The 27,711-nt window shown below is 38.7% G+C and overlaps 1 protein-coding gene across 1 annotated transcript in view; it reads right to left on the minus strand.

The window, feature by feature from the left end:
* Positions 1-1,261: 1,261 nt before the first annotated feature.
* Positions 1,262-27,711, minus strand: part of LOC139723254 (uncharacterized) — a 58,527-nt gene continuing 32,077 nt past the window's right edge. Inside the window, exons 5-18 of the mRNA XM_071634513.1 lie at positions 22,370-22,431; positions 21,008-21,708; positions 18,229-18,361; positions 17,829-17,978; positions 16,955-17,034; positions 15,390-15,519; positions 13,633-13,705; positions 12,724-12,797; positions 12,238-12,297; positions 11,440-11,560; positions 10,594-10,738; positions 8,339-8,488; positions 2,397-2,490; positions 1,262-1,716 (exon numbers count right to left, since the gene is read on the minus strand). Coding sequence (XP_071490614.1) covers positions 1,678-1,716; positions 2,397-2,490; positions 8,339-8,488; positions 10,594-10,738; positions 11,440-11,560; positions 12,238-12,297; positions 12,724-12,797; positions 13,633-13,705; positions 15,390-15,519; positions 16,955-17,034; positions 17,829-17,978; positions 18,229-18,361; positions 21,008-21,708; positions 22,370-22,431 — 2,012 coding nt within the window. The 3' untranslated portion in view covers positions 1,262-1,677. The remainder of the gene's footprint in view (positions 1,717-2,396; positions 2,491-8,338; positions 8,489-10,593; positions 10,739-11,439; positions 11,561-12,237; positions 12,298-12,723; positions 12,798-13,632; positions 13,706-15,389; positions 15,520-16,954; positions 17,035-17,828; positions 17,979-18,228; positions 18,362-21,007; positions 21,709-22,369; positions 22,432-27,711) is intronic.

The raw sequence follows: 27,711 nt of genomic DNA on the forward strand, positions 1-27,711 counted from the left end.
ACTACTGGTGTGTAAATGATGAGGTGATGTCATCATCACGCAATTTGCCATTGATCATGTACAAAAGAAAAAAATTGACAAAAATTCAATTCTTCTCCTATCAGGGTATATAACATAATATTATTCCTGCTTGAATAACTTCAAAATATGGTCAGTCAGATATACTAGGATTTGCGACTGGAGCAGAATTGGGTTTGAACACACACAACCCCCCCCCCCCCCCCCCCGAAATTTCAAGATTTTACTTGCAAACTACATGGCATGTTGTGAAGTGAGGACGTCATAAAACTCACCATCTGCGTATTTATAGACTGTGAAAAGCACAGTTTTGAGTAAATTTAAATAAACAATTTTATAATTTCTGTAATTCTTATCTGATTTTGATCAAATTTTCACTGTTGTGCTTGTAAAAGATTACTCTTTCTTTTCAGACAAACTTTCAACTGGTCTAGAATTCCCCTTTAAAAATACCATAACATTACTGCTCCCTTCCATGAGTAGAAGGGGGCTTTGCAAGAAATTATAATGTGTTGAAGGATTAATGTCTGAAACCATTACTTCTATTTCCACCCACAGATTTTTCCCTTCTTGTTTCCTGTACTTCATAAGTGAACGATTTCAAGAACAATAGCAGAGTAGGTGAGTATCCAAGAAGTATCAGGCTTTCGATAAACTTCACATTACTTTCATTCTTTTTCTAATCTGTTATACTTACATTTCATCGTGAATTTTGTGAAAACAAAACTAGCTTGACTGACCCCCCCCCCCCAAAGATCAAGCAGCGAGCATAATGGTGCCACCACTGTGTTCAGTTCCGCAGTAATACTTTAAGTGGGTGTGACTATATGCATGTAGAAATGGATGGTGTTGGTGTATGAGTAATATCTACGGCCAGGATGGAAGAAATCTAATCTGGAGGGCAGCATAATAATGTTTAGATGCAGCCACACAACAATTCAGCTAGAAAACTTTTGTGATTGAAAACGTCACTAAAAAAACAGAAGGATGATACAGAAAAATATTGCGGTATACTGTACAGGTGCTGGACCAGCCTTTGGAAGTGTATGGTGTAGCTCTTATTTCTGTCAGCCTAAGTTCAGCTCTTTTTGATAGCTGTCAGCTTCATGAATCATCTCGGAACGAATGCATACAAATATATTTATAAACATGGAGTATCAAAACCAACATCTTTTATATACACTTGGTCAAAAAGACTACTTAATATAATATAATAATAGTTTTTTTCTTTCAGCCACTCTCTCTCTCTTATATTTACAAAATGAATATATCTCCATATAAAAACCATCCAAAGTACTGGCGGAAACGAATACAAAAACAACTGACCTACATGATGATAAGATAATGGATAATGGCACAGAATAGAATTATTACTCTTTGTCTTGGTGGTGAGTACTGACGACACAGAACTGCCGATAATGTCGCGTCTTTCCGCCGATCGCAAATCGAAGGACACTGTTCCCACACGGCACTGCCAGCACATCATCACGTGCTCACTAGGAATATAAATACCAGTGGTGCTAAGTAAAATACAAAGTTCCCATGCACGTATCGTGTCTTGATGAATTTCTGCTCACGTTGCAGATTATTGTCTCCCTGAGTTGTCATGTGATCTCCTGGCGAAACTCGTGGCCCTCTGGCGCCACCGCCGAGATAATTTCATGACAGCGAAGATGTGCTTCCAGACAGTCTTGCTTTCTAAAAATTCAGCAATGAAACATGAAATATAAAAGAACATTTGGCCATTTTTTCTTCTTACTGTCCATCTTCATAATCATCAATACTTGTTACACTGATCTTTCCATGGTAAAATTTTCAAAGTGATCAAAACAGAAGAGAATAGATATTCAACACAATCAATACTAGTTAAAAATCGAAAGTAAACAAAAAGGAAAATACAATAATTTTCAAAGAAAAAGTGCTTTCCCTTCCCATATGAAGCTGCATAATTTTAAAGCCCATAATGCATCATTTTTAATAATCCAAATTGTCTAGAAAGACCAACTGCACACACTCCATCTCTCCCTTCAAACATATTAAAATCATGTATTCTTGTAACATGACATTGACACATATGCCCAATTATATGAGTCTTATGGCATATCATATTGCATCAAAAAAAAAAAATGTTTCCTTACAGCTAAAAGATCGCAAACGCATATCCTCCAAAGTGCTCAATATTAATCTGGCAAAGTTTACAATTCTCTGACTAGTCCGCCACTCTACATATTCTTAATGTTACACAGTCCAGCACCGATGCTCTGTGCACTTTCACAGGCCAGCTGTTACAAAGATTTTTGTGTGTATGGCGCTTGAATCAGCTCGGCTGGCAGAACATGGTAAAACCACGCAGCACACCTGCCCACCGGTCTACTCACCAGTCCACCCGCCTTCTTGGAGCCAGTCTTGAGGGGGGCCGCCTTCCTCCATTCCTCCTGCTTTAGTCTCACCTGCTCCTGGTTCTCAAGCATCCTGAATTAAAAAAAAAACAAACACACAAAAATTGGATTGAGATCAAAATGAAATATGAAATTGGCATGTGACATATTGTCCCTGGGATAACAAGACCTCATATCTAAAAAAAAAAAATCATGAATTTTAAGAAGCGCTATATAACTTGTTCATTTAAAAAAAAAAAAAAAATGTCAGTGTTAAAGTCAAATAATGATTAAACACTGTTTTGGATTACATTAATAATTGTAATGTTTTAAAACTCAAATCAGCATTTTTCACGTTCAAAATTGAGTTAGAGGTTTCTGGATTCATGCCAGTTGAGATACTAAGTCTTGTCACACCATGGATGAATATAGAATATATTTAAACTGCCTGCACTCATGCCATATGTGTATGGGGAAAATCATTACTAGTGTGATACCTGTGTGAGTTGTGTTCATCTTGCCGCAAATGTCTTTCCATGCTCCTTTCATGTTCATTACATTTGTTATGTGTGTCGAGATGTCCACTGACATGATCTCTGCTACAGCCTCTAGATATCACATCTCAGCCACTTGATATTCTTCCCTCATCAACGTGCAAGATTCTATCTTTTGTTTACTCTCCCTTCACGATTTTGTTGTGATCACAATCACCATTCGGTAAATACATTTTGAAACTCTAACATTCCATATCTTTGTATCTTTCTTCCAATTTTGATAAAACCTCCACCATTCTGTTTGTTTAATTCTAATTGATTTATTACAATCAATTTGAGCAGGGCATGGAATTGCACTCTAAATGGCATGAAGAAAAATTGTGCAATACAACAGAAACATGCCCTCTTGCAAAGTCAAATCATCTGCAATAATCTGACAAAGGCTGCATTCATCTAAGAATTTTCTGAGGCAGAATTACGATCCTAAACACGTTTGAGGCATTTTCTGGGGTTAGATAAACGCAACCGTGTTTTCAAACGCGTTTAGAAACGTGTTTGAGACCACGATCGCCTTTCTGTGAGTAGATAAATGCAATGCCGTTTTGAAACCCGTTTATATCTCAAGGTCAAATCCCAGCTGTTTTCAGTTGTGCTCTCTACCCATTATTTGAGTGTGACTTATGAGGCATGTGTGCTGGTACGCAGTTGATCTTTACTTCCCGGGTCAAACGGCACAAAGTAGCTGTGCAGTGACAACACTCGAATCGTGATTGTATGACAGATAAACGCAGCACCCCCAGAATAGCGTTTCAAACCATGTTTGCAAACATCATTCCAAATGCGTTTTGAAACGCGATTCTCTCTCTCAAGTTAGATAAACGTAGCCAAATTCAGCCAAATCAGCTGAACTGCACATTGAAACATATGTTCACAATCTGTCCCTAAACTATGTTTGCACTTCACGCCGACAAAGTAGATCACGCACGTACGAAATATGTACCAGTGCTGAATGAAAAACCTCAAATATCAGGGGACCGCAACCAACTCACAGGTGGTTATGAAATTTATATGAGACTAAAATATTGGTTTGATTGAGCCTTTGAATCAGTTAAACAAACAGCGCCATTTGAAGTGATGATTGGCCGACCCCCAGCAGTCTACCAGAAAAGTTCGTGAAAGAGTGACCGCAGTCTGCATTGCCAGCTTCAAATCCACCGCACCATTGTCTGATTGTAGAAACAGGCCTTGTGCGAATGCATCGATACATCATCACGGGGTTCACCCGCCGCGTCAATCGTCGCTCCCTTTGGCAACTGCAGTAGACGCTTTTTGTTCAAAGCCATTGTGGATATGAAGAACAGAGACATTAAGGTGGGCTGAGGGAGGAGGTACTGGGATAGACTAATAAAAGGATGAGGGAGGGGGAGGGGGAGGGAGGAAGGGAGGAAGGGAGGAAGGGAGTCAAGGGAACTGTAGAGAGATTGACGCATTAACCTGAATAGAGGCATCAGTCAAGGCGGGGAATCGAGCTGAAAGCCGCAGCCGATGCCACTGTCTGGCCGGCGGTGACAATGAGGGAAACATCTGGCCTGCTTTCACTGGCTCTGCACTGCACATCACACACTTGACCCCTTTGACAGCATGAAAGGGGAAGTCCTAGCCCTCTGTTCCTCCTTTGCAAGGACCATACATAACAATCTGAAAGCCTGCCAAAGGTATGCATGATGTCTGCCCAAGTACAAAAGCTGAACAGTAACCAGCAACTCCAAGAATAAACTGAAACCTCAGAAGCAGATGTAAATGGAGGTGAAAGGTCATCACTGAGCACTTGAACTTGGTTTACCACCAAGTGGAACAACTTCCACAGTCAAACAATTTCACCAAAAGGTCTACTTAAAATGTTTGCCTCAACAGTTGGTATATCACTTGCCTGCTGTAAAGATTGTGACCTTAAGTGCAATGAAGGAACACAGGTCAAACAGTCATACAGAAGAGGTAGAAGCATGATGCTCTGATGGAATTCACATGCGTGTGATTGAGTTCAATGGTGTAAGTTGGTGTAGGGTCGAATGGGACATTAAAGGTCCAGTTTACCTTTGGGAGCAGTGATTTTAAAAATGTTCAAGATATAACATTTAATGCATATTTGTAGATCCGTTGTATCACAAAACATCCTACCGTATAAAATTTTCACAATAAAGCCTAAAATATAAGGAGATATCAGTGTTTTTCTCAATAAACCATAACTGTATACGGTTTAGTCTGGAAGCATCCCTATTATAGATATTGTTCACATTGTGTGTATTTAACTATACTTAACATCGAATATAGGGATTCAAATTTTTACAGTGGTTCTTTCTATCCCTAAGTCTCATTTAAGAACTATTTTAAAGCACTAATGCTGGGTTTTTGTTTCATCTGCAAATGGTAAATTATGCCTTTAAGATATAAAGCAAAAGCTGGCAGTGGTTTCATTAATCATTTGAATTAATTCAATAAAATCAGGCAATAAATGATCTGTTACTCTCTATGTGACTTTGAAGATAATGCTTTTGATTGAGTATATTCTAGGATATATTCTGCTTTAAAAAAAAAAACCTTGTCAGCTATAATTGTGAAAGATGATAAATTAGCTTGCTAGTTTTATCAATCACAGACTTATACTGGGCTGCTAACATGTACTGAAAATAAACTTTGATTCATTAGAACTGATTTTGTCAACAAAGTAATCTAGAAGTAATTTCATAGCAAAAAAATATTCTTTATGATTAGTAATATCAAAGCACAATATTCTCCCTTCTCTGAGGCAAAGTACAACAAACCTGCTGCTTAATCAAGTTATTAGTTTTTTTTTTGTCAAAAATATCAAATGAGAATAACGTATTTGCTTAAAATGACCAAGCAGTTTTCAAGTGTTAATCTCAGTGTCCATTCACAAACCCAAACAATAGGGTGGCATTCAAAGTAATGAATTCTTGTGCCAAGTTGTTTCTATTACAACTGATTGACATCTTGCCCTTCATCATGATAAATAAGCAGCGATTTCTTAGTGCTTAAACAGTAGCCATGATAAAAAATCATGGGCATACACACTCAAACTGGATTCAAACCAATGATCTTCTGATTACAAGACAGGCGTTATGTCCACTAGACTACCGAGCTTCCGTCCGACAGCCAGAAGTGCTGGTTCTAATCCTTATAGCATGCAGTACGTACTTCATATTTATCCAAAATAATGGATTCTCGCATCAAGTTGTTTTCACTGCAACTGACTGACAAATTGCCCTTCATCGACATAAATGGCTGGCATTGTGCCGGCGGTCTTATCCAGCACTGTCAGGCTCCTATAGCACAATCATTCGCCTGAGTGCGAGTACGGAGAGTCACCTATCCCAAGTGCAGTCACTTGGATGGTACGTACATTACAAAAAGGGAGAAAACGTGTTTGGTGTGAGGTATCACTCTGAAAATACTGCTCACTCAAATGGTGTAACAGAAACGTGCTCGTAAGTTTGCACAGCTGTCTATATCTCAGCATTTGCAGGGGTCAAAGGCACTTTAACTTGATATGTTATAGAAAACACTGAAGAGGATTACTTTGAAGATCAAATGATCATAAAAGGGATCGTATAGTTTTGGTTGAGACCTAATTTCAGGTTTCTAACATTTTTTGGTGAGATAATGAGGAATTCAACGTTTATTTGATGAAAATTGGTTTTGAAATGGCTGAGATATCCAAAACAGAGCGATTCTAATAAGTGTGGGACCCACACTTTATTACGATCACTTTGTTTTACTTTGTTTTTGGATGTTTCAGTCATTCCAAACCTGATCTTCATCAAATAAACTGTGAATTCCTCTTAAAATGGTATGCCTGTACTACTTCATAAGTGTTTTCTTGGTATCTCACAAAAAGTTAAAAGCCCAATTCTCATCTCCACCGATACTGTACCATCCCTTTAAAGGGATGATAGTCTTGGTTGAGATGGGGCTTCAGGTTTCCACTGAGGTGATGAGAAACCTCTTATGAAATATGAAAGGAGCATATATTATTTCAAGAGGAATTCAAAGTATACTTGATGAAAACTGGTTTTACAATGGCTGATATATCCACAACAGAGCGATCCTCATAAAAGATGGGACTCACCTTTTATTAGGATCACTTTGTTTTGAAATGGTTGCGGATTTTTTTTTTTTTTTGACGTCTCAGCCATTTCAAAAGTGATTTTCATCAAATAAACTTTGAATTCTGCCTAGACTTGTATGCTCTTTAACATTTAAAAAAGTGGTTTCTTAAAGTATTTTGCAAAAAGTTAAAAGCTGAATCCTCACCTCAACCAATACTATACCGTCCCTTTAAATGGTTTGTTCTAGTGATGCATTTGCTCAAAGTATGAGACTGCTGTTTCACTTTGTTTATTGTTTTGCCTCCTGGTGTCATAGAGTGTGTGTGTACGGGGTCGCCAACTGGTATGATAATAGTGCATGGTAAAGTGTTATGCCCGCATATATTTTATACTGGGTTTCATATAGGGCAAACTGTATGGGTCAATACCAGCCATCCCTTGAAGGGGAGCCCCACTTAAACAGGGGAATATCTCATTTCTCACCACTCCTGATTAAGCAGGGCTTAGCTAGTAGTCAAGCTAGTGGTAACAATGATGGAAGTAGAAGTAGTAGTAGTAGTAGTAGTAGTAGTAGTAGTAGCAGTAGTAGTAGTAGTAGTAGTAGTAGTAGTAGTAGTAGTAGTCGTAGTAGTAGTAGAAATAGTAGTTGTAGAAATAGTGGTAGTAGTAGAGATAGTGGTAGTAGTAGAAATAGTAGTAGTAGTAGTAGTAGTACGTAGTACGTAGCAGGTAGTAGTAGTAGTAGTAGTAGTAGTAGTAGTAGTAGTAGTAGTAGTAGTAGTAGTAGTAGTTGTTGTTGTTGTTATAGTAGTAGGAGTACAATGGTAGCCTAATGGTAGTAGCAGTTAGTAGTAGTAGTAATAATAATAACTGAAGTAGTATAAAAAGTAGAAGTTAGAAGTAGTTAGAAGTAGTTAGTAGAAGTACTTGTTGTTGACATTTTGTGTTGCTGAGCAATAATATATGTAGAGCTAAAAGACATATTTCATCTTTCTATGGCTTAATTTGTGCACCCTATGGCATGATACACAAATTCTTTTCCATTGTTTTCTTCTTTCACAGTCAGTGCAGGGTTGACAGTGTTCCTGATCATTTCCTTTGGATACAACGAAAAGACCTCGAAAGTACATCGTAACATCACCAAAATCTATTCCAAATTGACTGAAATACAGTCACACCTGCCATAATGGCCACCTGTCTATAGTGGCCACCTATCTACAATACCCTCTCTTTTGGTCTCCCTTGGGTGGCGCCTATAAACAGGTTTAACTGAAATATTTGCATAGATGATGATGATGATGATTGGCTGAGGGTCACTGACCTCTTCTTAGCTGCCATCTGCTGCTCCTTCTTCCACAGATCCTTGAAGTCTCGGCAGAGCGGGGCCCAGAGATTGAAGAGGTAAGTAGGAGTGACCTCCTTGTCGCCTTGCTTTGGTTTCACACACAGCCATTCCACTAACTCATTGAAGCTGAAGAAAGAGGTACACACATCAGAAAGAGACAAAAACGATAAAAATTATTACAAGCAGTAATACTTTCCTTTGAGTTTTGATGGACTAAGCATACAGAATTTTCAGCTGAGCTACTTTTGTTGTGAAAAGAAAAAAAATATGGTAACATAACTCATGTGATTGAAACTGAGATTGAGATTAATACTTCTTCATTTTGTTTGAATACAAAATTTTGTGAAAACTATCCAAAGATGAACAAAACCATGCCATCATCAAGAAAAATGACAACCTATGTACATAGATAATGTGTATTAAGACAAAGTTACATATCATAACACACATATGACACACTATGAATGGGCTATAGGTATTATTACATTCCACATACTAAGAATGTTGTAATAGGATTGGTCCAGAGCTGATAACGTGATGAAGCGTAGTTTTGCCCATCACATCACCTGAGAAGAAAAGTTCGTTACACTCTATGTTGATAGTCCCTTTTGTTTCGCTGATCTCCACACAGTCCTAATGCAAGATGAGTACGCACGAAATAAAAGTGCGTTGCACTGTGGACTATCATGTGACCTAGGTCACTTGATAGTACACAGTGCAACGCACTTTCACTTCGGTGCCGCGCGGTGCGCGCAGCAAATTCATTGTTTTGTCATCTACGCGCACACGTAGCCTAAGCCCTATGGATACCTAAAGACAGCTAAAACGGTTTCAGATGTGGAATAAAATGGGAATTTCTAGGACCCTAGATGTGGAATATAAAGCAAATAATAAACTTTTAGTTTCAGGCAATGAGACAAACTATCACTTCCTCGGCGATCTGAATGTGTACGCTATCTTTCCTCAGCTGCGCTTCGGAAAGATAGCTACATCCAGATCGCCTCGGAAGTGATAGTTTGTCCCATCACCTCCACCAACGTTGATTATTTGCTTACTATCAAACATACAACATCACAGCATTATGTGCTATGACAGATCTTTATAAATTCTCACCCTAAGTACTTATTTGTAAGATCGCAACTGCTGACCTACATTTTAACAAACACGTCAGGCAAACAAAATCACAATATTATCTCATCATTATCTCAAATATTCATAATTTTTTCCAGCTGTACTTCCTTTCATCTGTCTCACGTCTACTACACTGAGCATGGCCCATGTGTATGTCTGCCACTAAAACCCCTAGGCATTGAGAAGGACTTTGATGTAATAATAAAAAAATCCCAAGGCAGAGGCAGCTGTCATTAACTCCCACAGGACCCCTACATATACATGCTATAGAAATCACACACAGCACATTGGGGTGGAAATGACTAAGTTAACCATACAGAATCCTAGGTCACACAGGCAAAACTTTTCGGAGTTCAACTTCAAGAACACTTAATGAAATTTGCTCGATCGTTCACACTGGCAGCCAAACTTCTCGAAGTTTCAGTTCTCAATAACATTCTGCAATTTGGGTCACTGGTGCGCATGTGCTAACAAAGAAGAAAGCGCCCACCATCTGATAACTTGGGAGGCATCGCAAACGGGAAGTGGACTGGTCATGTGACAAACTTTGCGAAGCTTCAGCTGTATGCATTCAGACTGCACAAGCTTCCAGAAGATTTGTGGGGGTTTGGGAAATTTCCAAAGTTCGATAGGAAAGTTTTGTGAGAAGTTCGCGAGCGCTTTGCGGGAAGTTTGTGTTCAGCCTGGCTAAACTTTGAAAATTTAAGGGTACTGTTTACCATTGGGAGCAGTGATTTTAAAAATGTTCTAGTTATCACATTTGATGCATATATGTATGTCAAGTTGTATCAAAAAAATCCTACCATACAAAAATTTCGCGATATCACTATTTTTCTCAATAAAGCATAGTTGTAGACAGTTTATTCTTGAAACAACTGTATTATAAGTACTGTTCACAGTTTGTGTATTTAACGATACCTAACATTGATCATCCTGGTTAAAAATTCTACATTGGTTGTTTTTATCCCTAACTCACACTTACGAACTATTTTAACTATTTTGAGGCACTAAAGCTGGGTATTTGTTTCATCTGCAAATGGTAATTATGTCTTTAAACGTTGAGAAGTTTTGCCAGTGTGACTGCAGTTACAGTCAGGTACCTCTCCCTGGTGTCTTGTAACCTGGTGTTCTCCGACGCGATGTCTTCATGAGCCTGGGTGATGAACTTCTCCATGTTGTCGCTGAATGGTTGGAGATGCTCCTCGCTGGAATTCTTCTTGACTGCGTCCGCCTTGGTCTCGCAACCTGTGTTGGGAGATGGGCAACCAGTGTGAATTGACCTGGTATGCTCTATGTCTATGCAGATTCTTATCTTGTTCATACCATGCAAATAGTTCACAAGAAATATAAACAAACTTTCCAATGCATTTCTTGTGATGAAAAACACTTCTTTTTACTGTAATATATGAAAACTAGTATGCTTCTGTCTCAAGATACAGAGATAATCACAAAAATAGTATTAGCATGATACAGGCAAGTCTGCTTTGACAAACACATTCACAATAAACAGGATACGAGAAAACAAAGTAACAAATAATATCATATACCCCTTTTAATAGCAATTTGTGAATGAAATACCTTTCTTAGATGACTTCTAGCAGTGACATATATTTACCAACTAAACATGACAGGTAAAAGTACCAAATGAAAAGAATAATGAAATCTACACAGACAATGTCATACACACAGTTGGAATGACATCAGGTATACATTCTCATGTCAACAATGACTACACCATATCCATCCAATTCTGTTCCCCCAACATATATAAATGTTGTTCATATCTCAAACAAATAACAAAAATCACCTCAAAAACTCTTAAGTTGAGTGGAAATAAAAGAAGGGTAAAAAGAAGTTTAAATTTCGGTGTGTGAATAAAGGTGTACCATCCCCCCCCCCCAACATACACACACACACACACACCCACCAAACAGCAAAGCATCTACCTTTGAGATCCCGCTGAATCTTGCGCAAGTCTTTCTCCAGCTCATCAAACTTGATGAGGCCGGCCTGGGAGACCTTTCCTGGCTCTGGTAGAGGGAAAACAGCGCCCTCTGGACTTGATTCCTAGCAAGTTGATATGAAGCAGAGAGAGAAACAGACAGAGGGAGCAGGGGGCAAAAAATGATTTAGGAAAGCAAATTGAAGTACTATTGCTAAAACCTCGTTGGCAGACAATGCTAGCTCCAGGAGAAGGTACACAGCGCCCTCTAAACTGAACATCAAATAGGTAATTCAAAAAGAGAGGACACCCAGGTAGGATACGGAGGGTACTTCACCTTATTATGCAAAATGCAGGTGACTGGTTCATTTCCAGAACTAGTTTTAAACTGCTGCAAGTAGTTGTCTACTACAATCCTTTTGTTCTTTATTACCTTTGATTTATTTTATTTCTATGTTATTCGTTAACCAGCTTTATTCACTGCCTCTTAACAATAAGAGAGCATTATTTGTGCTTTTTGGATTGTGCAGAAAATATCTTATTTATTACACATTCATGGTGACATATGCTTCATAATTTCATTTATTTATTGTATTTATTTTTTGCCAGGAAACTATGCCAGAAAGGAACCACACCTCAGAGCTATTACACCAAAAAAAAAAAGATTAAAATAATAATAATAATAATAATAAAAAAATAAACAATAAATCATCCAATACTGTACAAAAAAGTAACATACTTGAAATACCTACTACCAGTACAGATATTTGTCTTTGCCTAAATGACAGTTGTCACTTCTTACCTTTTCTAGTTTGTTGACATAACAAGACACAATGTAATGCAGTAGATTTCCCTGGTTATCCTGCACAGGAAGAAAAGAAAAATATATTTCCTTTAAAAAAAAAAGTATTTTGAAATATTTATAACATTCCTTACATAACCACTGAAATCATGATTATAGAATGTTGATGGACGCACAAGCTAAAATTCAATATGTATGCCGAGAGAGAGAGAGAGAGAACAAAGAAAGTGTTTCTGGAATTCAACACTTGTTACTTTCTATGAATCATATAACTAAGGTGCTGTTAATGGACACATTGGGTTTCAATGTGAAATGCTTTATTTCTTGCAAATATTACTGCAACTTTACTTCAAAGCTAATTTAATGTTGTATTACCTGGAGCTGCCTTCCTCTCGAATGGATGCTCTTTTTTAATCTCCCTAGGGTGACCACTATAGACTGGTTTGACTTTATTTGCAATCATAATGGCACATTGATAGCACTTACAACACTCTTGACGTCTTTCAGCTTGGGTAAGATCTCAAGTCCAAATCCGTCTGCCTGCCCCCTGGTCCGATTTCCTGAAAGTACCAAGCACAAAGCTCATATGAGAGGACCAGATAAGTTTGGAGGAGCAAGCAAATGCTGTCTAATTTCACCTATACATTTCTGCCTGTACATGGGACTACAGGACTGGATGAAATAGCTCACTTCATATTGAATCCAATGCATGCTACATGTGCTTCCAGTTGGATTTTAACGCATGAAAATGGAATAAAAGTCGACACTGAAAATTTCCCTCTGCATAAGATTTTAGTTCTTTGTGGTAGAAATTATAATGCTTGGACTGTAGTGGGAATCCCATCATGCTGGACATTACACTTTTAGAATGAGATATAATCAGTACTGTATAACAATGTTCACAGTGCAGATTGCAATTTCATAACTTCAGTTTTCTATGTTTCTTCACAGTCATCTTGGCATTTGATGCCATTTATTTAACATGATGTGACTCCACTCAATATGAAATTTTCAACTTATTCTAAATCTCTGTAACAGACAGCCCTTCACAAATCCCTGAAATCTGAATCAGAAAGACAGCTCATGTATGCTATAATTTGGAGCTTTGTACAGCCTGAACATCATATACTTTGAATTACTGATTACAGTAGCATTATATTAATCTGACCCTTTCCAAGTCTAATCATTCATGACACAGGAACAGTACCTTGTGTGTTCACAAGATATCCTCCATTGATCTTGAAAAAGAAAATCTGCAGTAACGTCAGAACTCTATCAAATTGTTTACTTATCTATTTCCTTATATTTTCACAGGGTAGCCTCTTCAGTCAGGGAACTGACTTTATACACATCACTACTTTTAACTACAAAAGCAAAGCTGAAAAAGAAACTTGCCTCCATTCATGTAATTGCCAAGGGCCAATACCAGAGCAAGAAACTGCTTCACACCACTGCTGTTTCGTAATTGCTATAGGGAGAGAAAAATTTCAGAGCAGGTGACTGGTATGTGCACAATAAGCATTATTATCACTGTCAATATCTCAACTATTATCACTATCATAATCACACTCATCATCACAGTCTTTACCACCATCCCAACATACTGCTAATTACATTCAATTCCACTAGATTCGTATCACAATCACGAGTGTAATGGTTTGGACGGCTGGTTTTCCTCTTTACCATTTTAATTTTCTATTAATTACTGCTCAGGATTACCATCTGCCATTTGTAATCATAAGAGATGATGAAGAACAGCAAATGTCACTGCAGGTCACCTGCTTACAGCTGACTTTGTTGAATGAAGTCAGATACATTGTCAAGCTCAGTAAAAATCTCATACAGCAAACCTGCCCCATAGATGTAGTACCACAGAGTGTTAACCAATTAGCAACTGAACCGCATGAAACCGCCCATCTTATTACTCCCTGAAACGGACAAAACCACCCATCCATATTTTTTGTTATAGTTTTATGCTTCATTTTGTCTGTTTTCATATAGAATATAAAATCATGAAATTTGAAAGAGGTCAAAGGCCAACACAAGTATGTTAGAATTATTTCTGTGACACACCATTCTCTTGGTAAAGTCTTAATAGGCTTTCAAATAAACATGACTTATAATAGACACAAATAAACAGTGAGCTATTTGACATCATTTAGAAAGATGCTGAAATGAGAGCAATATTGCTGTACCTTCCAGGGAATCATAGGCCATTATGTACAGAATTTTCAGCTGCTAAAGAGTTATGCTTGATAGGTCAAGGTGATAGAGTGCACAGGGCGAAGTCACCTAGGAGTTTATACAAGGAGGTCCGGCTCAAAGACGTTTGCAGTGAAAGATACAATCATTGCAAACACTGCAGTGACAAAGGAAACAAGGCAAGTGCCAAATTGTGTCTCGCCCATTCGCATACAAGAAATTGATATTTTTCTAACTCCCAGAAGTTCATTGACCTGCCTATGACCTTGGACCTTGTGGTGGCCTTCAACTCCCCAAGGGACATTTACCATCCAAGTTTGGTCACAAACGGACAAAGGGATCAAAAGTTCTGAGCCATAATCAAAACGCACCATAAAAACTTAACAATGGGCCCTAGAAATTTGTTGACCCCTTTCTGTGACCTTTGACCTTGTTATGACCTTTAATTCCCCAATGGACATCTACCCTCCAAGTTTGGTCGCAAACGGACATAGGGATCAAAAGTTATGAGCCACAATCGAAACGCGCCCTAAAAACTTAACGTTGGGCCCTAAAAGTTTGTTGACATCTGTCTGTAACCTTTGACCTTGTGATGACCTTCACCTCCCCAAGGGACATCTACCATCCAAGTTTGGTCACAAACGGACAAAGGGATCAAAAGTTATGAGCCATAATCAAAACGCGCCCTAAAAACTTAACATTGGGCCCTAAAAGTTCGTTGACCCCCGTATGTGACGGACGGACGACAGACGGCCGGATAACGGACAGACAGACACCGCAGGCGATCCCTTAGTCTCCCCACACCTCCGGTGGGCTCGACAATAAAACTGTATGTTTATTTCCCATCTGCTGCATGTTAACTGTATTTATGGCAACTTACAATGACCGTCAACCTCTCTCTGAAATGGGCCCCTACATAACCTGTACGAAGCAAATTTTGTCCTCCATACCTTACAGACCTCCCCGACGATTGTCAACCTGCTCCGTACGGCGGACAGATTCTCATCCAGGACTGCCTGGAAAGTGATGCAGTAGACACGGTTGGCAAAGTCTGGAATGTCAGCCAGTTCCAACAGGAATCTAGGGGAAGAATACAGGAGAAAAATGATAAACATGTATACCTACATCAATACACACACATATACAAGTACACGAACACACGCATATGCATCTACATGACTGCATACAAACACTAAATGAGCACTTTCATGTGCCTTTTTCATTTGGCTTTGATCACTTGCATCATATGTGAGATGAAATTTACTACATATATCATATTTGAAAATCTTACAATGCAATCATTATAATTCATGATACGAATGAAAAAGTGAGATATTACTGAAGGGAAAAAATGTGTCTTCTGGCCTTTCAGAACTGATGCAATGGCATACAGATTATCTGATGGACAAAGCAAGACTTCCCCATTTTTTGGGCAGGGCAGCTTGTGCTAAATATCAGGTAGCATGGGGAGAAACGTTTGGTCAAATTGAATCCATCTTCATTCCCTGTCCACCAGGGTACATTCTAAAACCATGACTAGCACGGGCTCGCTAGAATAGAATTGCACATCAGCAAATACATGAACTGAAGGACATACTCGTTGGCAAAGTTCAACTCCATTTGAGATTCTTGGGCTGCATGTGTGCTGTGTACAGAGCTGTATACAGAGCTGTATACAATTCGTTATGAGGATTTCTGAATTTATTTGATTCTAGTCCACTTTCCCATTCCATGGTCTACCCATGCTGCCGTGTCTTTAAAGGTGCATAGTCCCGCTAGTGTAGAGGGCGCTGTTGATGATACTGCCGATCACCGTTAGCATTGATACGAAGATTACCGAAGTTGAGCTGTCATCAAGAGTAAAGTGCGTAGGTCTTGCTAAGTAACGTTGCCTTCGTTGTCTTCTCTGCGCATCGCGCAGTCTGTAGTAATGCCAGGGTGCGTGCATATGTGCTTCTTATTATGACATCACAAAAGAAGTTTGCTAAAGCTGTCATCCCCCTCAGCTGAATCATGAGCCGAACAGTGATCGGACCACTGACTACAGTGAATCGGACTTCTTTGGACTCGGGGAAGTGGGCCACAGCGTAAGCGCCACAGAGGAGTCGATAGCATAGGTCTCCATAGCAAACTTGCGCCGTGCACCCGCGTACGCATTTGACTAAAACACCGGGACCATGCACCTTTGAAGTATACATGAGTAAATTATTGGTAGTTACACTGTGTGCACTGAATATCTCTCAAAAGAGTACACATCCTTAAATGGTGACCCATTTGCTCTTTGAAGACAAAACAAACAAACTGACAAAAAGATAACAATATCAATGGGTGATCAGCCTGGTGACAATAACTTAATTATAAACTAAGTTCTTTCGGGCAGATTTAAACTGACCTACATTATGACACAAATGTTGACTGTGCAGTCAGGAGTTCCACTTCTGAATTGAAAGAATGCTTTGGGGAGACACCAAAGTCTAACATCTCCTACATCAGCTCCTTTGACACTCAAACTTACTGTTCTGGCTTATCCAGTGGCTTTGGGTTCTCTTTCTTGGTGTGTGCACGGATCATCTTCATCTCATCTGCCTCTGGTCTCTGTGGAGTCACACACAGGAACAGAAAAGTGACAAATGTCTTTATAATCATTGAAGGCATTTGCTGGTGGTGAAATCGACCCAGGTAAAAACAAAACAATACAACCCCCACCAAAAAAAAAAAAAAAAAAACCAAACATGTAAAACTGAGAAGTGAACCGTGACCTGTGATATTTCACCTCTTGATTCCTAAATCGAATGGGACAAGCTGCATATTGCACATAATGCAGTTACATGGATTGATTGTGTCTCATGAAGAAGGTGTGGACTTGGTCTCTAGTTACTACATTCAAGGATCTTATTGTGAACAAACGGACAGATGCATAGTGGGATGGGGAATAGAAAAGACATGATATACTGCTGAAAATAACACCCCATTCATACAGGGCATTTAGAGTGCTCCAGGGGTGGTTCAGAAGCGCTCTAAATTCTAAGTGGTTCTGAAAAGTGCTAACGTTATGTCCCTCTTGAGGCTAGGTTCAGGACCGCTCCTGAAGCGCTCTAAACTCTTTACAGATGGTCACCAATGTTTAGAGTGCTCTGGAAGTGGTAGAAGCATGTGCTGTGCATACAGTTTTATGTGTAGGAAGTTCCTGCTAATGCAAAGGTTACCATGGCAGTTATGTCTCTCTCAACCACTTTGTGTGCAATCTCAGCAAGAGGTAATTCTCTGTATGAACAACACAAAGAGACATAAGTCGTATTGCTTCAGGAGCGCTCCTGTGTACAACTTTACGTATAAATGGGGTGCCAGACTGAATCAAGAGATGTGGTCTTTGGATGGACCCTCCTCACCATCTCATACAGAGACTGCAAGTTTTCCAGGTCAATGACGGTCAGGTCCATGTTGAGGACGGCATGGCGGATGTCCATCATCTCGACGTGGAGGCTGGACATGAAGATACCGACGGCCTGGGACCGCTTGCTGTCCAGCAGCTTGGCCACCTATTGGCAGGAGTATGTTTGGCAACGGTCAACAGTGGCCATTCTGAAGCTACATCTACTAGACAATGTCTTTCATAGTTACAATATTCATTTTTTCATAATCAAGGTCTAGAGGAAACAAGTCAACTTCAAGAATATTGGGCATAAACCTGTAGACCATTAACAAAATGGTGACAAGGGATTGCTCTCAGTGAATATAGAGGATACAAGTTTCATTCAGGTTTGTTTAAAATGTCTCCTAGTGACTTACCTGTTTTGTTTTGGGTTTTGTGTAGTTATCTGAGAGCGGCTTCTTCTTCTTCATTTCCTTCTTGCTGAACATCATCTCCAGCTCCTCTGGACTGATGGGGGGCTCATTCAGGTCTGTCCAAATGACATCCGTTCTGGGTTCAACAAACGAGGGCAGCACACATAAAAATGCAAATTCAGCATTGCCAATTTGTGATCTCAATTACAGAAGAGCAAGAACTTAGTGATATTGGAAGGCCTTGGGGAAGGATTAAAACAAACAAAAAACATAAAGGAAAAGTTCCACCACTCAAGAATGTTGTGATAGTGGGGAGGTTTTTGTCTTTAGTTCTAGGGACCAGCCATTACTAAAATCTTTTTGTATCAAACCTTTTCCCCTCACAATATATTGCAGGCTACAGAAAAACATCATTACGAAAATTTTACATCCATGAATCTTGGTGTACCACTGTAAAGTTGATTCAAGAGACATCATTACAACCACTACCCTTTACTTACAGAAGCATGTGGTATTTTCTGAATTTGGTGATGTTTCAGTGAATGAATACATAAATTTCATATTCCTTTTGGTGATATTGTCTGCTTGCAAAAAGGCATACTGCCTGCTTGGACCTGAAAAGACTAAACAGTCCCATCCATTTTCAGTAGAATAGTGTTTCATCAGATGTTTTCGTACATACAACCCTGTAGAAGCAACATTATAATAATGAATGTTCAAAATGCCATATCTAAATTCTGAACTAAGAAAAAATTACAGTTGTTTTGAAGTCATATGAATGAAAATATTAGAAGGTCATTCAAGCAAGTAACATCTTATACAAGAAAGTCATCTTGAAATCAACATTGTGGCATCAAATTTCTGCTAAATGAACAAAACTAAAAATCATTAAGTTGAAACTTTTTAGAACAAAGTTGGGCCACTTAATTTTTGAAAATATTTCCTTCTTATCACAACCATGCTATTGATTAAATAACATACAATCAAGCATGCTTTCAGCTCTGTACCTCATCCTCAAAGTAACAGATCATCAGAGACATGAAGAAAAGAAGAAAACCTGAGTAGATATCAAAAGCACATATTTTCCTTGGAGTTGAGAAGCTATTAAGTAGACAAAGGGAACTTTATCTAAAATCTCACTCACATTCTTACAACACTCTCTCCCTGACCCTTTCCTCTAGTCATTCACCGGTCACTATGTGCACTCGACAATGAGATGCGTAATAATTCTGTATCCATTACCCCTATAATATTTCCTGCTGGTATATCTTTTTCTCTGTCACATATTTCCAGACTAAATGTCCTCTAGATGTGACTTGAAGGGCAAACCATTTACAGCACTTCCTACATTGTAGGACATGACCTAATTTTCTTTCCTCCCAGTACGTCAAAGGATTTTTTGGTTCCAAGGGAGTCAGTTGGGCATGTTGGTATGTCATTCTATCATAGTCATGTTTTCCATCTTCTCGGGCAAAACTTTTTGCCTTGGCTGATGCAATCACGTGCCCGAAATGATGCCAATTATGCCACTCCTCCTGTATCGAGGACAGCCGTGGTTTTGATTTTCCCCCAATTTGAGCACTGGGTCAAAGGTTGTTGTGCAAGTGGGGGGAAATGTGCCTTAGATTCTCTTCTATAGAATTCTGAGGAATACAAAATGGGATTCTATCATGCCTGATGTATAATCCTGTAAACATAATATATATATATATATATATATATATATATATATATATATATATACAATATATGTATATATATATATATATATATATATACATACAATATATATATATATATATATATATATATATATACATATATATATATATATATATATATATATATATATATATAGAAATGAAATTAGATTACATAGATTTGGAGGCACACCAAAATCCCATATCAACATAAAAATATGGCACGATTTCTAGGCTGTCAAGACTAAGAATCCATATTACTGTCTGTTGAAAAAAATTGTAAATGTTAGCTTGAGTTTATAATATTTTATATTTCAATGGAAACTTCTTGATGGTAACTAGCAAGACAAAGACACAATGATGTTATCATTCCCTTCGTTAATTGTGGTGATTCCTTCACTACATCGGTATGAGAATTAATTGGAATATGGCAGTTTTACTTTTCTGTTATTACTATACTACAGAAGTGCAAAAAAAAATGTCTTTCACTGGAATGCTTGAATCAGTTTGAATTAGTTGTATTACATTAAATAAAAATGAAACAGTAGATGTTCTCTTTACAATGGACAACAATATCTGACTTACAAAACCACTTTCAATATTCACTTTCTTTCTTCTTTTTTTTGTATTTACAGAGGAGCAGCATTTTATTATACATAAACACGAATCATGGTCAGTAAATACAATCACTTAATGTATTTTAGAGAAAGGATTCTTTGCAAAAGCTCATATTCAACTGAAAGTTAAGCATTAAAATGATTTAACAAGGGTATTTGTTCCTAAAGTTTAATATTCCAAAGATGCAATATGGTCTATATTTCTGACTTCTAAACAGCAAGCTTGGAAATAACCAAAGTGATGGCAAGTATGGCTATTCACAAAATGAAAAGATTTGCTGTTTCCATGTAACAGTATTTTTGGGGAAAACTTTCATTCAGTTGTGCTTTGTGCTGAGACCCACTGACTAAGAAACTTTCAGAACAAATTGGAGAAACATAGAACTGTTTGGAAACAGACATTCCAAATAACAATTCTGAGACTTCAAAACAAGAATGAATTGGGTTTCTTGTCCTCAAACTTACGAATTATTTCCTTGTCGGCTGGCAAGCTTGTGCATCTGTATTCTGTTCCAGTACAGGGGTTTCATTGGCACTTTGGGTTCAATTACTGGTTTCTTTGGTCCTGACTGTTTAGTCCGCAGAGCATGCCCCGGGAATGGAAGAGATGAACCTGGTATGAGTGGAGGTGCTGGCGGCGGTGGTGGTGGAGGACCCGATCCCGAAAATGGCACCGGAGGAGGTGGAGGTGGGGGTGGGCCAAAGCCTTGAGGGAGTGGAGGCGGGGGTGGCGGTATATGGTTCATCCCCGGTGGAGCTGGCACTAGGGGCACCGACTGTGGCACTGGAGGTACTGGTGGTGGTGGTGGTGGTGGTCCCGGTGGCACAACTGGCGGAGAGGCGCAATCCGAGAGTTGCGACGGGCCCTCCTGCGGGGACGTCTGGGTGAACTCGCTGCACCCCTTGTGCCGTGACGGTTTCTGGGAGAGGTCCTGCTCCTGCGAGAACTCCTCAAACTTGTCGATGTGCTTCTGCAGGGCTTGCCGATTGATCTCAATCCTGTCAGTCTCTACCGCCACATCCACAGACTGTTTGTTTAAGTGGTTGAACTGTTCAAGCTCTAGCTCTTTGAGTCTGTGCTTTACATTTTCTAACTGTTCCTCCAATGAGCATATCAGAGTTGCATGCTGACCTCGCATATTAAATACTTCCAGGTCATGTTCCGACTGCAATTTAGAACACAAATACAACAAGATACTCAGTATCCACAAAAGCATGTTTTTAGGTATTGCACGGAAAATGTGCTTTTAACATTCTGAAGTACACAATGTACAATATTCTGCTAGAAAAAAAATACATCCGAAGAATATCTATCATGGCATTAAGCCTAAAGACTACACCTTTCGAAGGATTCACTCTTCTCTCTTTAAGGTTTACAAGAATGCAATAGATGTTGTGAGATTGCTAAACATCGAAGACTCTGTAATCCGTAAATATTAAAGATAGTTGGTATAGGATCAGAATAGAAGCTAAATGGCAACACAACCTGAGTAAAACGAGGAGCAACCGTAATGCACAAGCAATACAACAGGAGTGACATTTCCGCTCTATTTCAGTTCAGTATCTCAAGAAATACAATCAGCATAACAGATGAATCAAGAATATATAATATGCACCAAAAGGGTGCAATGATGTATATTCATTGAAACATATAAGATATGAATAAAAATACATGGTACAATCTTGAAGGATTTTTACTGTCATTAAAGAAAGAGAACATAATTGAAATCACTGCGGGGTACGCAATTGACAAACAAACCAAACCAATGAAGCCGAATGAGAGAAGACTGAGATGGATGGCGATGGAGACTAGAAAATGTTACGCACCTGAAGACGTTCCACGGTCTGCTTGTGCTCCCGTTTCAGCCCCATGACCAACTGCTGGTGCTCTGTGATGGGTGAAGAGAGAAAAGTTGGAGACATGCAGTCTCTCTAAAATCAGAGCAGCCATGAAACATAAGTGGGCCAAACACAGGTCCCCCTGTCTCCTCCCATGAAGGACCAACCACCACCACCACCACCACCACCACCATTACCTCCCTCCTCCTCCTCCTCCTCCTCCAACTACTCCGCCCTCCTCCTCCTACCTCCCACTTCTCTGCACACAAGGTCACATGACTTTCATCAATAAACATTCTTTCATGCCTCTGCCGTCCGTGGAATGGCTGGCACTGCCAATAATGGCCTACTTTCATGAAAAGCCCTCCTTCAAGAGCATACAGAATTTTTTGCTTTCTTAAAGTGCGTGTACAGTTTTCATCAAGTTTTTGTCAAGTTTTAATCTTATTTCGTTAATCTTATCGAAACACATGATACACATTTTCATGATGATCACTCAGAGAAAAACATGTTCTCATATCAAATGACATAGATATTATAATTTGCTATGGAATAAATCATTCATCATATGTTTGAATTTCAATATCTTTGTTGGAGCTGATACAGAGAATCACAACTCCAAAGCTTTCAAAGTCTTGCACATTTGTCAATAGTCATCACAAAATCCCACCATGTGATTTATGTGTGATACCTATTGCCTTTGCACCTCCTGAGATTTAAAAAAAAAAGAAAAAGAAGAATTAATTTTCTTTTCCTTACAATATATCATTTGCAATCGACCATTATTTCTTTCTTTATAGAAAGCCACATTTGGAATGACCATTGAATTAATCTCATCTAACTTTTTGAATAGATAAAACCAATTAAAAGTGAAATGTAATGTGCAGGGCATTGTTGAAGTCATGTAGGAGGTGAATCAAGAATTCAAACAAAACAATACCCCAACAATAATTTCATGAATTTGAGAAATACCCCCCAAAAACAACAACAACTCCCCGAGAGCTATCGTATATGCCATGACTTAGTTTCAAAATTTTTCTCAATATCATGGTTACTTATCTATTAACCATGATAAGACATTCAAAGATAGACCCTCATAAACAAGACAAAGGACAACTAGAATAAATTATGTACCATTTTGATTATTTTTCCCCCACACTGTATCTTTAAAGCATCAGAGGAAATCGCCATGTAAGCTGAATGACGACAGTCTATTCTCGAGATGTATCAAATTTGTTTGCCAGGTCAAACAGGTTGGCAAATGATAGTCTGACAGTGATACCTGAACTGCTTCCAGACAAAACAGCTCCGAATACCACTGATAGGTGGGCGTCAACTATGGTTCTGCTTCAATATCACTTCCACCCCCCCCCCCCCCCATAAAAGAAAAAAAAATTAAGAGGGCAATCTCACTGACAGGATGAATACAAATCCATCTGGGGAAGTTTACATTCACCTTTATCAAGTTTGTGCAAATACTTGGCACAAATAGCAGATTCTTCAAAGTCATGCAAAGGATGTCAAAACTCTACATGATATCACTGGTTTTTGCTTGGTGGTGCTTTTACTGCTCAGATGGTTTCTGGTGCAAGGTAAACCTGGTACAACTGGTACAAGGTTTATGTAAATGTAGGGATTGCCAACTTTACAGTCTCCTTTTCTATGTCCTTCAAGAATCAAACCAGGCACCCTTATATGTGACAGTGCACCTCAAAACAAACAAAAAGTCGCCAGATATGACTTTTTAGTTAAGACCATATTCTAAAAGACCAGACTTTAAGCTTTAAAATGATGTATAACTCATATCAAATGGACTCTCCTAACCAATCTAAATATTGGAAAGAAAGCACAAACTCAGGAAAAGTGTGAACTGAGAAAAGAGGCTCTGAAGTACAGTGTCTATTCAAGCGCTTAATCTTTACCAAACCGTGCTGGCTGTGCGATGAATGGGACAAAAAACAGGAAGTAAACCACCAGAGTAACAACAATGAAGGGATTATCAGATTAAACTGAAATTTAGCGTGCCTCATTAACACATTCTGTCCATAATTAATGCCAGCTTTGAAAGCAGTAGCACTATCCTTTCAAAAGTTATTAGAGTTGAAAGTGAAGAGTGTGGACAAAGTTTTTCAGAAATGAAAAGGGGATTCGAAAGACGCACCTAATCACACTATTCTGCCAAAAATGTTCGAGATAAACTGCTAAAAAAACACACTTTCCTGCCCGTTTTATGATACCAAATTTTAGCACAATGTAAAAGAAGACCCGCTCTTTCAGAAAATATGAAAAAGTCAAGTTCGGCTAGGTTGACCCATTTCACTTATTTTCAGTCCTCACGCAAAATCAGAGTGTGCGACTTTATGTTCGTGCACGGTCACATATTCTCCTATATAAATCTTTTTTCTTTTTTTACAAAAACAAATGAACAAATACAAAAGATAAACAAACTTGCTGTGACTTTTCACAATCTCTATTAAGATAACATATCTTGGATAGCAGCATTACACTTCAGGCTTTTTCATCTTCATTTCACGTACTGTATTATGCCATAGATTTAGCGAGTCGAAGTTTTTGCAAATCAGGACTTCCTGACGATATCGCGAGTGGTTAAATTTTCTATCGTTGAGTACATTAAATACTGAACAGAGAAATGTATGTGTACGCGTCACATTCGTGTCAAGATCAGAGTCAATATCTCCGTGTTTTTAAATTCGTGAATATGACCTGACTCACAAAATTCACGAAAATAAAAAACCAAGCCAAATATTTGGTGTATACAGTAAACGTGTGTGTGGTAGCTTTCACTCACTATAAATATATCACATTATGAAAAAAAATATCACATATCAACCATGGAAAAAAAAAAAAATGTAATGTATCACAATTTTTTGAGATGGCATGACAATAATATTGGTCGAGCCCCCCCCCCCCCCCCCATGAAAACATGCTAGCCCTCTTTCAACTTATTGCTATCTCCAGTGAAATTTCTTCACATATGAATATACATAAATATATTTGATCTACATGTATGTACAAACACACATCACATATTGGCATGTTTTTCAGGAGGGGTATATGCTACAATGTAGAAAGCTCTTTCTCGGCTTATCAACGAGACTATGCCAGTACACCATTTTACGACTGAGAGGCAGGATAAAGCTGCAGCAGATTCTGCGTAGTTCTGACAACTGTCAGAGAGTTCACTTCTGGTCATTTGGACCTTCTTCAGTTTTTCATGGAGCTCTGGCCACCTGGTATGCCCCTGTAATTGTCTCCATCATGAACCTCTCGCTTGTAATTGCACCAGTAAGCACAGTCATGAAAATGGGTGTAGGGGCGTAGGGAGCCTTATCAAAGTTAAGGGGGGAGGGAAGTGAAGGGGACCAAAAAAGAGTTAGACACAATGACAATACAATGATGTTGTTGAATGCGCGTCACGGACGCAAGGCATGACATCCCCTGTGACTTGGGTTGGGGCAGGTCTACTAGAGAACCCTGCAAAGCAGAGGAATTCTATATGTTCTCCGGTGCGCTCTCTGGTTGATATCAGAGAAAATTTCAATGAGGCATATATGTGCACAGGTTACATTCACACCAGTCGTGCGCCAGTGTTGTAGCTTGGCTGTGGAAGGTCTAATTTCAGATGACGCTGTGCATACAGAGCTGATATCCAGGGAGTAAACACGTAAATAATTACTTCACTGAGTCGAGTATTCCCAGAACATGACCCCAGAGGGTATCCAGTGATATTAAATTCAGTGTAAGTCCACTGACCTGGCCATCTCAAGTGAATAGCAATGGTTCCCTATCTTTAATCTTTCTCCTTTTTCTAATCATATAATGGATCAAGACAGTAGAGAACACATGAAGAATAGACTTTACAACCTACAGTTCTTTACAAAAAGTTTGTCCCTGATGTTACAAATGGGAAGCTTTCTTTCACATTCAAATCTCCATGGTATTTCCATAGTAAGAAGTTCAAATTCAAACACTTTTGAAATATCATTATGAATTATTCCTCTGTACTATCTGAAGCTCCCATGTCAATGTACGCTGAATAACTCAATTTTGATCAGTAATATTGTTTTTGCACACAGTGGTCAAGAATAAGCTAACTTCGAGGATAAGCTCATGACTATGCATGGGTGCAACTGTCACATGGTCCCTTTCATCACAAAATCTGTAATTTCTGTTATCTTGTGACGAAATTGATTTTTTTTTTTGTTGATAAGTGACAATGTCAATTTTGTCATGAAATGACAATTTTGTCCACAAAATAGCAACGAGATGAAATTTGATGTTGTAACTTCTCAACAAAAAAAAAAAAATCAATTTTGCCACTAAATTACAGATTTCGTGACTAAGGAGATGTCACAAGAGATGTCTCTGCAACCAGCTGCAGACTGGAAAGGGTGTCCAAAAAAACTGAACATGTTTGATTCTCTTGTGACTCCACCGAGACTCAGGAGTCTACATTTCAAGAGGGGTTGCGCAGACATCGCGGCGACGTCATGGAGACATCTCTGCGGCCACTCCGCGACCAGGGAGACTCAAGATGCCACATGGTTGCCGACTAGTCTCCAGCCCAATAAGACACCCACTTCACAGCATAATAGAGATGAGACCACCAGCATAAAAATGAGCATCAACTACCAAGTGCATTTAAAGGCCAAGTTTAATGGCCAGATTTACAATTTCCATACAATGCCATCCTTTCATAATGACCTGCATTACTCTCCTTACAATATTATATACGTGCCAAAATTGAAGTTAAAATTCAAGTGCACTTAAGGTGAAGTTTAATGGCCACTTTTTTCCAATTTCTACAAAGTGCCATAAGCTGATAATAATTCATGTTAGCATCATGTGGTGTTAGTATCATGCGGTGCAGTGTATGCCAAACTTGTGATTCTGTGTTTGCCAGGGTGGACTTCTGTTTTTTCCCATGTTTTGAGAGTTCTTTGAAAATGTGTAATTGATTGCAATGTTCAATATTTGTTTTATATCACATTGTTCTTCAAATGGCAATAAAAATATTAGTTTTTCCCCCTGAGACTTTTTAGAATTCTTAAAGAATATTTCATTTCCCATGAAATCATATCATGCATGGGATAGTTTACTTCACAGGCGTAATGATGGTGGAGTGATATACCCACCAAGCAATCATGAATCTATTTTTGTCAAGACTCAATAATGGTTTGTGAAGGATGAACAGAGCCTGGAACCCTCGGACAGCTTTTCAATTTCATTTTGAATCAATATTTACTGCATTCCTTTCTGAGCTTGTCCATTAAAAAAAAAAAAAATCAATACAAATAATTCATGCATTC

The sequence above is a fragment of the Diadema antillarum genome, unplaced genomic scaffold (assembly GCF_040938485.1).
Source record: "Diadema antillarum isolate AM-2024a unplaced genomic scaffold, OU_Dant_1.0 scf00000183, whole genome shotgun sequence".
Taxonomy (NCBI): Eukaryota; Metazoa; Echinodermata; class Echinoidea; order Diadematoida; family Diadematidae; genus Diadema; species Diadema antillarum.